Source organism: Hyperoodon ampullatus (genome assembly GCF_949752795.1).
Source record: "Hyperoodon ampullatus genome assembly, chromosome: 4".
Classification (NCBI taxonomy): domain Eukaryota; kingdom Metazoa; phylum Chordata; class Mammalia; order Artiodactyla; family Ziphiidae; genus Hyperoodon; species Hyperoodon ampullatus.
Window position 1 is genome coordinate 83,997,919 of NC_136917.1, and position 12,832 is coordinate 84,010,750.

Below are 12,832 nucleotides of genomic sequence, written 5' to 3' on the forward strand. Positions count from 1 at the left end.
CAGTAACTAAAATTTCTTACAGAATGCACTGCAGGATAAAGCTATAGGGATAAAAAAAAAAAAAACTGCATTCAGAATTTTCTTAGTATAGTAGTTTTAAAACTGATACTAGCCTGTAAGTAGTTATGAGCAATAGTAACTTGTATGCTCCACCTTGCCTGATACTTTGTATACTAAAAGTTACATATTTTGTATACTAACAGTCTGATTATATATTCTGATTAGCTAGAAGTTGCTAATTTTCATTCTTCTGCCACCAAGAAAAGCATAGTTTATTTATGGGGAAAGGGATTTAAATACTCTTAGAGGTACTTTTTTTAATCTTTAACCTAAGGCTTGATTTTCTTCCAATAACAACTAATTCTGTTTGCTTTCTAAAAGTTTTTTATTTTTTAAGGTATGGTTAATAAGATGCCTTATCATCACATTCCCCTCCCAAAATATTACTATAATACTGGGTGTGATATTATCCATATTATTATAATATTAGGGTGATATTATCCCCTATTTTTGATATCTTTGATATTTCGTGAGAAATGATTTCATGAGACGACATTATGATTTTACCTAATTGTTATCTGAAAGGGAACTAATCATCTTTATTTGCTTTAAGAAATATTTTACAGGCCTGGATATTTAATTTTAGTTTTGTTATGCTTTTGTTTTGGTCAGTTTAGTCTAATTCAGAAGCATCCTAGCAGTGTGGTTGGTGCAAAGCTCAGATTCTGTAATACAGACAAGTTGTCAAGGTCCCTATAAGCTATGTGGCTAATCAAGCTAGTGACATTAATTTTAACTTTGTGTTCTGTACTTAAACTATGAGGTTGTGTGCAGTTTATCAAAATAAAGCATAAAGATGAAGGCGTGTAAATGGACTACAAATGATTCTGATTTGTAAACTAGGGAAGCGTCTGGTGTTTGACCTTAAAGGCCAGGGAAAGAAGGTGAAGGCCGTTTGTCTTAACCACTGCCGACTGGATTATGGGTTATATCATACTTCCTTTCTTCTCCGAGAATTGCTCTTAGAGCCTGGTGTCATCATTAGCATGTAGTAGTTCTACAGAACTGGGAGCTGTGATGTGTGTATGTACATTTCCCCATTTATCACTCAACTGACTGCTTTACAAAGATGTTTTTGTATTCAGCTGCTACAATGTTAGGAAAACCCCCAGGCCAACCTCCAGTTCAGCCTCATTTATCACTTAACTGTTCACTTGAAACATTACTCATGTGTATTAATTTTCCGAAGTATTACTCAGATCACACCAAAACAGTGGAACCTTCAGCCTTCTGCAGGAGCTCCCCATGAGCATTACACACAGTAACATTTCCCTATGCGTGTGTATGCACAAATACATTAAAAACATTTAATACAAAATTGTACATTACATGAAGTAAACCATTATAGAGTATCCTAAAAGTACAGAGAAAATGCATGCAGAGAGAGCCCACTGAAGTACAAAGCCTGTAGGATATATAATTTTAAGTTTATATTTCCTGCAGGATGGTGACATATGTCTTTTCCTACCCAGAGGCAAAATGTACTTTCCAGAAACTTGGACACTGTCCATTGCATTAAATTTAAATGTTCCCTATGTATATAGACAGTAAAAGTAAGCAAAAAAACTTACACATTCCTTTTTTTAATATATCAAAAATGTTTCCAAGGCAACATTATTAAAATGATTATACCACAGTTCCTAATACAACATCAAGCTCTAAAAGGAGGGTACAGAGAGGGCAGAAAGGTTTCATCCAGTCAGTGATTTAGGTGCTCTTCTTTTCCTCGCCCAGTAAATTCACAGCAGCTTTCTTGGCTATTAGGAGGAAAGAAAATTGCATCAGAGCTATTTGCAATGCGGTTCTGTGCCTAATGTAGCTACTAGATTAACAACTTGGATGACTCATGCTCAGATGAGAACATACGGAGGTTTGCGGGCAGGGCTAGGAGAGTTTTCCGGAAATGGACAAGAGACCTCTTCAAGGGCAAATCCTGAGTACTTGAGCAGAGTTACTGAAGATCATCTGGCCTAGCCCCCTTGTAGTGACTGTCACCTAAGCCGTTGCCCTCTGTCCTCCTTTAAGTATCACAAGAAGTAGAGATTCCTTGAGTGTATAGTGTCCCCTGTACATTCAAGAAATTCTCCTTTGTGTCTGAGCGCTCACCTGTACAATTTCACTGTGTCTCAATCTGATGACAACAGGGTCGGCTGTCTATGCCTTGGTGACAGAAATCAGAGACAATCATCATTCCCCGAATCAAGAAATGACGGAATACTTATATGCATGTTTATGTTCTATCGTTGTGCCACCATTTCCTTGTATGATGGGAAGAGTTTGCTGTAAGTCTTCAAGTTCGTGGCACGAAGCTACATTCATCAGGAAAATATTCTTACATCTGTGGGAGATTAAGCCCCACCTACCCTGCCTAATTACCAAGTTGCTTGAAATGTGCTGTAAGAAGGAGTGCGATATGTGTGATGGGGCAGGGGGGAGTGTTCTGGAAGCCTCCAGGCCTGAGATTCCACAAACTGCAGCTGTTCTTGATGGAGCCCCAAGGGGAATGCCAGCCAAGGAGGCCCCTCCTTGTTCACCAGCTGCCTGACAGCTGCTCTCCCTTCACTCACTTAAAATTGCTGAACAAAGTTTACACAGAAACTGCAGCTTCTCTCTTAACTAGCCTTTTGCAAAAATGTCCTTTTTGGAGAATCCAGAAACTCAGAGAAAAGTCTAAAATGTGTCAGCACCTAAATTCCTCTTATTTTCATTCTCACACCTCTGTTTAGGAATGTATCAAAGTAAAATCGGATTTCAGAGTACTGAGATCTGAGAGAATCAAAGACTAAGAAATGCGGGCAAACTAGACAGAAATGACATCACCAGAGGTTGCTGGTTAGGCTAAGAGCAAGGATGAACAGTTAAGAAATCTCTTAAAAAGGAACTGGCGATCCCAAAGCAGGAGGATGTGAAGAAACTAAAAAACGTTCTGAAGGAGACTGGAGCCATGTGCCCAGGAGAGGGCGTCGGGAGAGAATGGACGGTGAGCGGGGGAGGGGAGAGCACACCACTGCGGGGACACACAGCTGCCGGGGGACCGTCTGGGGGATCTTCCTTCCCCAGGGGCCAGGTCACCTCTTGTCCCCCACTTTCTCATTATTGTAGAACTCTTTTTTTTTTTTAATTCTCTAATTCTGTGTTTAAAACTCTTACTGTGCCCCCTGGAATTTAAGTCCCATCATTAGCGAGATCTCCTCTATCCTCATCCATTTCTCTGAATGTTTCCTTTACCTTGTTGCTTTTACAGGAACCTGGCTATCCCCTAAGGACACTGCTTTCTCAAGTGTCGGCTGTTTTTTCCTTCCATGACCCTGGTACTACTGGGTCTGGAGGTCCAGAAAGTGTCCTTTGTTCTTCAGGGCCATGTTCAGAATCTCATGTCATCAGATTATCTTTCCCACTAGCCCTTCTTTTTCCAGTCTGCTGACCCTTGGGCTGTGCTGCCTCATTTCTTTAAGATTTTAACTCCAAACTTAGTATCACTCTCTAGCACTACTCTTACTTTAATTATCAGTGATTACGATATTCTTCCAGTATCCTGGCCTCTTGGTTCCTCCCCTCCAATAACCTTGACATTCCACCCTACCTGCTCCAGCCTACCTCACGTCCTCACTGTCACAACCGGTAATGGCTGCCCCTCTCCGGTCTCAGCGCCGAGCGTCCCACTCCACCATCACCTCCTATCTTTGCAGCCCGCTCCCTCTATTTTCCTGACTCCAAGTTCTTCTTCCCCCACCACCTGGTTGTATAATCCATCGATTCTATCGCCCCTTTCACTGTTCCTCACTTCGCTTTTGTCCTCACTTCCCTCCTCCGCCATCAAACATGAACCACTCATTAGATCCCCCTTCAGAGCTCCTACTTAACCAAGTCAACCCAGACGCAGCTCTCCATCTCTCCCACAGCTGCACCCACACAGCTGGAAATGTGGCTGGAAAAGAAGACACAAGCAGACTACGCGGCCTCACTATAAGTCCAGGAACACAAACCTCCAGTGAGCCTCTAATGCCCCCTGGCGATCACACAACACTGTCCCAGTCCATCCACTCTCCCCTGTCTTAGAGCAGCCAGCACATTACAGTCACACGCACTGGTCACTGTGTCACCTCTGGCTGCGTGTTGCGTGAAGCTACAATGGCAGGGTTGAGTAGATGCCACAGAGACCTGACGGCCGGCAAAAGCTGAAGTATTTATTATTTGACCCATTATGGAAAAAGCTTGCTGACCCTCGTCCTAAGTAACTATTTCATACCATCTCCCCTTTCTATCACCTCCTTCCCTACCCTCTCTCAGTTGACCTTCTTTCTTCTTAGTTTACTGAGGAATTTGAAGTGATGAGAAAATCACTTCTGTAAGCTCTCACCATCACATACGCTCAGCTACCAGCATCTTCACCCATCAACACTGATTCCCCCCCTATGATTCTAAATTGTTCCCGCTCCTACAACCGATCCCTCTATTTGTACTCTAGGCCCTGTCTCCTCTGGTCTATTCCAGGACAGAGCTCCAGCAATTCACCTTCTCACTCCTATCATTTTTTTGCTCTCTACTGGATCATTCCTATTAATTTTCAAACCTACTTTGTTTCTTCTACCTTAAGAAAAAGAAAAAAACATCCTCAGGACCCTAGTACCTTCCTCCAGTTACAGCCCCATTCTTCTACTCCTCTCTGCGAGGAACTTCTCAAAAGACTAACCTATGTTCTCTCATGCCCTTCCTCCCATAAAATCCATTCTGATCAGGATTTTGCTCTCGCCACCCCACAAACTCTGTTTTGTCAAGACCACTAGTGCCTTCCTCACTGCTAAATCCAAGAGTCAGTTTTCAGCCCTTATCCTCCTTGACCCATCTGCACCGTGTGACCACGGACCCCTCCCTCCTCTTTGAAACAGTGTCTTCACTTGGCCCCAAGGATACCACAGTCTCGAGTTTTCTTGCTTGCTCAACTGGCCAGTCCTTATCAGTCTGCTTTTTTGGTTGCTTCTCATTTCTTCAATCTCTAAATATTGGTGGCCACAGGGCCCAGGCCTCAGACTTCCTCTCTTCTAACTACACTCACTCCCTTGTGATCTCATCCAGTCTCATGCTTATTATATTGTCCATATGTGGGCAACCCCCCCCAAATTTCCCTCCCCGCCCGAGCCCTGCCCTGTCTCCTGAACTCTCAACATCCATATCCACCTGGCTGTGCTGAGACTTCTCCATGTACCCAGTAGACACAAAGTTATGTCCAGAACTTAATTCCTTATTTTCCCCTCTACACCTGTTAACACCCAGTCTTCCCCAGCTCAGTGGCAGTTCTATCCTTCCATATGTTCAAGCTAAAAAAGCTTGGCCTTGTCCTTGACTCCTCTCTCATACTGCATGCCTGATCCATAAGCAAATCCTACTGGTTCTAACTCCAAAACATATCAAGGATCTGACTTCTTACCTCCTACTGCTACCACTACAAACAAGTCAAGCCACCACCACCATCTCCAGCCAGATCACCGCAATAACCTTGTAACTGGTCTCCTGATTTCCTTCTTGTCCCCCTTCAGTCTATTCTTAATACAGTGGCCAACATAAGCCTGTTCCAACAGAGGACGAATCATGTTGCTCCTTTGCTCACAGTTCTCCAGTGGCACCCCATCTCACGCCCATCTCACGCAGAATACAAGCCAAAGCCCTTACAACAGCCTGGAGGGCATCATATGATCTGTCCTCTTCCAGCTCCACTCCCCAGCCTCTCTGACCTTGTCTCCTTCAACTCTCCCTCTAGATCACCCCCTACCAATCATACTCTGCCCGCTCCCAGCTTTTGCACATGCCGTTTCTTCTATCTGGAGCTTTCTTCCCCATGGTTCCTACCCTTAACACTTTCAACTTTGACTCAGTAGAGCCTTCTTTGTGAGGAGTTGCTACATCACTCTATTTAAAACTGTAACCTTCCCTTCAGCCCCTGGCACTCCCTATCTTTCTATCTGCTTAATTTTTCTCTGTATCATCTGCTAAGTATGCCATATAACTTGCTTTTCAATGGTATTGTCTCTCTCTCTCTCTCAACAAGATTGTAACCTTCATGAGTTCACTATGGTCCATTGGTCTGTCTGGTTCCCTGGATCATGCCCAGTGCTATGAACATGCTTGGCACATATTAAGCACCTCAACAAATAAGTATTTGAATGAAAGGATCAGGAGAGCTGAGACAGAGGGCATTCTCTTGGGCCTCTAACAAAAGCAGTGTGAACAGCATATTAAGCAGTTCAACCTGAAATGAATTAAAGAGATTGCACTTGTGTATAAATACAGATGACTCTCTGAAATCTCTACCAACCAAAGGAAAGTCATTCTTCCTAATGTGCTGACCGAATGATGTGTTTTATGTGACATGGCAGAAGAATGTCGGGAAAAGTAAAGGCAACAGGCAAAGTCTTGGGAAAGAAATCCCAGACTAGCCCTGGCACATGGCTGAGGAAAGGTTATAGGACACGAAGTGAGGAAGCTTGTTATGTGGGCTCAGTATATCCCATGTCCTCTCACATGCTGAATCAGCTGTCCCCGAGCCATACCTTCTTTAGAGATGGCATCTGCAGTCTCTTTGGCTTTGTCCTTCAAGTCATTCACCATGTTGTCTACCTGCGACTCGTGCTTCAGGAAGAAAGGACGGATGATGCGTGCGTAGAGCAGGTCTGCTCCGTTGGCCGGGCTGGGAGCCATGCACCACAACAGGAAGCCGCACTGCACAGAGGAGAGGCAGCATGGTGACAGAGGGCAGCAGCATCTGACAACACACGCTGCCACCACTACTCTGGGGATGGCACTGCCTCTGCTATTTGCCCCAACAGCATTTCCAGTGTTTCCTGCAGGATACAGGTGCACTTTTCTTAGATGTAAAAAACATGACAAGTAATGACCTAGTAAGGAAAAGTTGAGACTGAAAAAAAAAGGCAAAACACACCAAGTCCAGCAGCTTAACTTCCTTCCTAACTTGGACCAATTTTTAGTTGACAGTTACAAGAGACTTTGTATTAATTATAACTCTTAATCAATTAAAAAAATAGTATTTATCTGCATGTGTAAACCCTGTCCACGTAGGTATCTATGAGGCTTGTTCTCAACAGGCTTACCTCAGTAAGTTTGTCACCTTTATTCATCCTGTTATAGAAAAAAATACCCTGGCCATTCTTGAATTCTTCCCTTAGTGGGATCTCAGTTTTGGGTCGATCTTAGCCTTCAAGGAATCTTTACAGTCAGCTGTTCATCATCTTTCACCTTGAATGTAGATATTATTCCTAACTCTTTCTTTATGGCTCTACTTTGCTATTGAGATGAAAAATTGACAAGAGTTCTACCCTAAAAACTTACACAACAAGAACTGTCACACTATGTTTACTTTGAAAAACCTTTACTGTTTATTCAAATGATAAATAACTCAGCACTTTAAGTTGTCCAAGCAATTTATTCCTCTATAATATAATGAATGAGCAAAAAAGGGAACATTCAGAATGATACGCTCATTTCCCTAGAATGTTTGATAAACAGCAGACTGTGTTCTTTCAGCTTAAAAGCTTCTAACTATATTGTATTCCACACAGCATAGGTGACTCTATAAAAAACAGGAGTCATTTCTTGAGATTCCAAATCTGTAGTTTTTACTTCTCCTCCTTAAAGTAAAAACCTTTCAACTTCTTATGCCATATATATTTAATTCTATAGTCCTTTTATTCCAAACCAAAGAATGTATTCAAATAATCAAGAAGCTACGTTCCTTTCTAAGATGGTCTTTTAAGTTTGCTCTAGAGATGCAAACCTGCTAAGGGGCTACTACTGACAGAGAGCTTGAGTTAAAATGCACACATTTGTGCCCAAAGCTCACCCCAGCAGTACCACGTTGGCTCTGAGAAATTTCCATTACACTTTGAACTTCTATGACACTCAAAATACAAAACAAAATGCAGGTTCTAAACAGATTAGGGTCGGGGGGCGAGCTTTCAAAAGACAGGGGTTACCAGACTGGATTCTAAAAAAACAAACTATGGCTATATGCTTCTGATAAGAAACACACCAGAGATAAAACCAATTAGGAACACTGAAAATAAGGAGATGAAAAAAGATGTATCTGACAAATACCAACTCTCAAATTAGCTCACATATTATAGTAATATTAGCAGTACATAAACATAAGGCAAAATAAGTAAACAGTGATAAAGAAGGAAAACAGTTTGTCAAGGAGAACAATTTACCTGAACCTATATATCTTTGAAATATGTAAATATATATAGCTTTGTGTTTTTTATATTTACAATTATATAAATTTTAATTTTTATAATTATGTAGTTTATAATTATATATCACTTCCAAATATAGCTTTGAAATGTATAAACTTGAAAGTCAGAATTATATAGATAAATGGACAAAATCCACAGTCGATTTTTAACATTTCCATCAGAAATTGATATATCAAAAAACTAGAAATCAGTAAGAATACAAAGCAAAATACACAAAATTTAAAATCTTGATCTAAAGACATACACAGATCTCTCCACCCAACAAACTGGGGACTAAGAGAATTGTATACTACAGTATATAGAGGTAAGAGAACTGGGCTCAGAAAAACTGGTTCCAGTCTTCTTACTAGCTGGGAAAACCTTGTGCAAGTTACTTAATTGCTTAAGTCTGTTTTGACTCTATAAAAAATATATATATTAATAGAAATTTTAAAAAATCTACCTCATACAGATTTTGTAAGAAAATAAGAAACACTTCGAGCATCTAGCATAGTAAGGCTCTGTCCCTATCCCAAGAATACTGTGTCTTCTACCAACATCCATGAAACAGTAACAAGCTCCCTCATTAGAGCTTTAAGCCAGGTAAAATCAAATCCCAGGACCAACATACACCCTTTTTAAACAATTGTTTTGTTCTTACCTCTCCTTTTACTACCTGAAATTCAAAGTCATGACATACTTACATACACAATTACAAAAAAAAAAAAAAGTTTTCTAACTGGAATATAAAGAAAAAACAAAGTGAAAGTAATTTATAAAAAAACAATGTATTTTAAAATGTAAATATTCAAGCCAAACTATATTAGAAAACAACATAATAAGTAGAATCAATGACTATTAACAGCTACAGACAAAATTTTCTCCATGTATTCCCAAAAGGTTGCCTGCTTTCCATATCAGAGAATTCAGCCATGCAATTCATTGCCATAATCTCCCAAGTTATGATTTTAAGCCAGCCCTCTCTTCACCTCTCCCACCCCTTACGTGCGACAGACTCCAAAACTCATTTCCTGAAAATGGGATGTTCAGAGTTAGGAAAGCAAAGGATGGAAGAGCATGGCAGTAGGAAGGGGAAGGGCAAAGATTCAGACTGGCCATCTCGTAGTCTCACTACAGCTGTATGTGCAACCACCCAAAACTCCAGTGAGCCCGCACAGACACACAGTGGCAAGTAAGACCTTCTGTTACAGGTCCAAGCTCTTAAATGAAGCCAATTCCTTGAAATATGCTCGGTCTTTAGTGTGTGTGTGTAGCTCCACGTTTACTTTCAGTTTTCCCAGTGACTCTGCTCCAGCACACACTGGGCTTGGCCAGCCATCCTTGTGAAGATGTGCCAGAGAAACCTGGTTTTCTGAACTACACATTTGCATTAACCCAAAGTATGGAACTAAGTGTGACTAAGTGTGACTGCAGTTTTCACTGGCTTTAGCTTTGATGTCCTCTGTTATTAACAGGCAGACCCTAGAGACCATCTCTCTAGTTGACATTTCCCTGTGGTTTTTAGTATCCAAACATTCATGTTTTCCATCATTTGTTGTTTTGGGGTTTTTTTTCCGGCCGCACACACAGCATGCGGGATCTTAGTTCCTCAACCAGGGATGGAACCCGTGCCCCTGCAGTGGAAGCGCGGAGTCTTAACCGCTGGACCACCAGGGAAATCCCTCCATCGGTTGCTTATATAGGTAGCACTAATACATACACACACACCTAAAACTTAATAAAACAATTTAGACAAAATGATATACAGGAAAAGGAAAAGTTACATTCTTGACAGAACATCAGAATTCTGTGTGGACATTTTGAAGAGAATGCAGTGTCCAAGGGGATGTGCCATGTACTACTTACTGCAAACAAAGCAATAGTTTCCGACCAACTATATTAACTATTTGGAGAGCAGGAACTATTTGGATTTAGTTTTTAGCATCTAACATTCAATATATTTGTAATTTATACAGGGGCATCTTGTTGTATTAATATTTAGGAAATTGGCATGGAGTTTTAAATTGACATGTAATACATTTTAATTTTTACTATTTAAAATTGCAAGAAATAGTCTCCTGGCTGGTATTCCTACGTAGAATATATAATTGTCAGGAATGGATTATTGATGTAGACACACATGCCCATAGGCCTCAAGGTGAAGTAGAAATGACTCACTGGGTTAAGAATCAGGCGAGTTGGTATCTGTTCTATGAGTTTAGGTAAATCAAACAACCTCTCTAAGAGTCGATTTTCTCTTCTGCAGGAGTTTTAGGAAAGTCACAAATTAAAAAACGTACAAGACAGTAGTAGTATTACCAAGTCCTACAGTTCTTACTGTTGTTGAAAAATCTCTGAAATATTACCTGCCTATGCAGATAACAGCCCTTCAGCAACCCAGAAAAGCTGATTCATTCACCTTTTCTGGATGAATTAAGCATGGCTACCAGACAGGACCAGAGCCAAGAGTCTACATTTTTGTACCTCTGCAATGTGATTAACTTTATAGGCTATTCTCCAGGCTGTTTAGTTAGTTCTGTCTGGTACCTTCTAGCTATCGTCTTGAGACAATAAAATAATTACTGCTCTTTACCTACATCGTGAGCATTTTCCAGTTCTCATATGAAGTAACTTCCTTGTATTAAAAATAAAGTTAATTACTATTCAACTCTCAAGGTGATATTCAGCCACCAGCTTTTACAACTCCCTTTTCTTAATCTATGTAACTACTCTACAGCCTTGGAATACCCTGAGCTACACAGATCTGGCCATCCTTTTAATCAAGCTGCCCTCATAGTGCCAGCTGACGAAACTTCCAACAGCAAACACAAGCCCACTCAGACAAAGAGCTCAGACAAAGAGTCCGGGCATGCCATTTCAACTCAACTCTCGGCACTATTAGCAATGACACACTAAATCCTTAAATTACAAATTACAACAGGCCAGATAATTCCGTCTATGATTCTAATGCTGTCACTATTCAATTTTGCCCTAGAAGAGGTATTTCCAAGGTAGGGATATATTTAATATGCACGGTTTGGGACTAGCCTGGTGAGAACTGAGAGTTAATGTCAGAAAAAATGTATTTCAACACTGACTTCCTGGTATGCTGCAATCACTTGATCAGAAAGAGAAGCCTTGGGAAGCTTTTGCAACATAGCCACGAGAGTAGTAATGGGCTGAAGTAATGAGGTGGATGGACCTAGAGTCTGTCATAACAGAGTGAAGTAAGTCAGAAAGAGAAAGACAAATACCGTATGCTAACACATATATATGGAATCTAAGAAAAAAAAATGTCATGAAGAACCTAGGGGTAAGACAGGAATAAAGACACAGACCTACTAGAGAATGGACTTGAGGATATGGGGAGGGGGAAGGGTAAGCTGTGACAAAGCGAGAGAGAGTCATGGACATATATACACTACCAAACGTAAAATAGATAGCTAGTGGGAAGCAGCCGCATAGCACAGGGAGATCAGCTCTGTGCTTTGTGACCGCCTGGAGGGGTGGGTTGGGGAGGGTGGGAGGGAGGGAGACGTGGGAGGGAGGAGATATGGGGGCGTGTGTATATGTATAACTGATTCACTTTGTTGTGGAGCAGAAGCTAACACACCATTGTAAAGCAATTATACTCCAATAAAGATGTAAATAAATAAATAAATAAAAACAAAAAAAACAGACTGCTCAGCATGCACAAATGAAAGGTAAAAATGAACATGTGGGGCCTCCCTGGTGGCGCAGTGGTTGAGAGTCCGCCTGCCGATGCAGGGGATACGGGTTCGTGCCCCGATCCGGGAGGATCCCATATGCCGCGGAGCGGCTGGGCCCGTGAGCCATGGCCGCTGAGCCTGCGCGTCCAGAGCCTGTGCTCCGCAACGGGAGAGGCCACAACAGTGAGAGGCCCGCGTACCGCAAAAAAAAAAAAAAAAAAAAAAAAAAAAAAAAAAAAAAAAAAATGAACATGTGAAGGGGAAGATTTTTCTATCTTTTTTGCCTCCTACAAAGTTAAGAAGAGAAATATTATGCTCTCTGTCAATTGTAACATTAGTTAAAATAGCAAGATAAATGTCCTAAATGTCTATTAACTGGGGAATGAATACATTATTACCTATAATGGATTAGACATTTATGTCAAAGAATATTGAATGAGAAAATACTCATAATATTGTGTTAATTGAAAAAAAGTGAGTTATAGAATCATATATCATATATACCAGCGGTCCCCAACCTTTTTGGCACCAGGGACCGGTTTCGTGGAAGACAACCATTTTTCCGCGGGGGGCGGGGGGGTATGGTTCAGGTGATAACGCAAGCGATGGGGAGCAGCAGATGAAGCGTTGCTTGCTCGCCCGCTGCTCACCTCCTGCTCTGTGGCCCGGTTCCCAACAGGCCACGGACTGGTGCTGGTCCATGGCCTGGGGATTGGGGACCCCTGATATATATGGTTTCAACCATACATAGATGGTTAAGACAATAACAATTGTCTTACATCAAGCAATTTATCTGCACATTAAAAAAAAAAAAGG

The 12,832-nt window shown here is 41.2% G+C and overlaps 1 protein-coding gene across 1 annotated transcript in view; it reads right to left on the reverse strand.

The window, feature by feature from the left end:
* Positions 1–1,627: 1,627 nt before the first annotated feature.
* Positions 1,628–12,832, reverse strand: part of REEP5 (receptor accessory protein 5) — a 41,348-nt gene continuing 30,143 nt past the window's right edge. Inside the window, exons 4-5 of the mRNA XM_079703173.1 lie at positions 6,609–6,777; positions 1,628–1,817 (exon numbers count right to left, since the gene is read on the reverse strand). Coding sequence (XP_079559299.1) covers positions 1,768–1,817; positions 6,609–6,777 — 219 coding nt within the window. The 3' untranslated portion in view covers positions 1,628–1,767. The remainder of the gene's footprint in view (positions 1,818–6,608; positions 6,778–12,832) is intronic.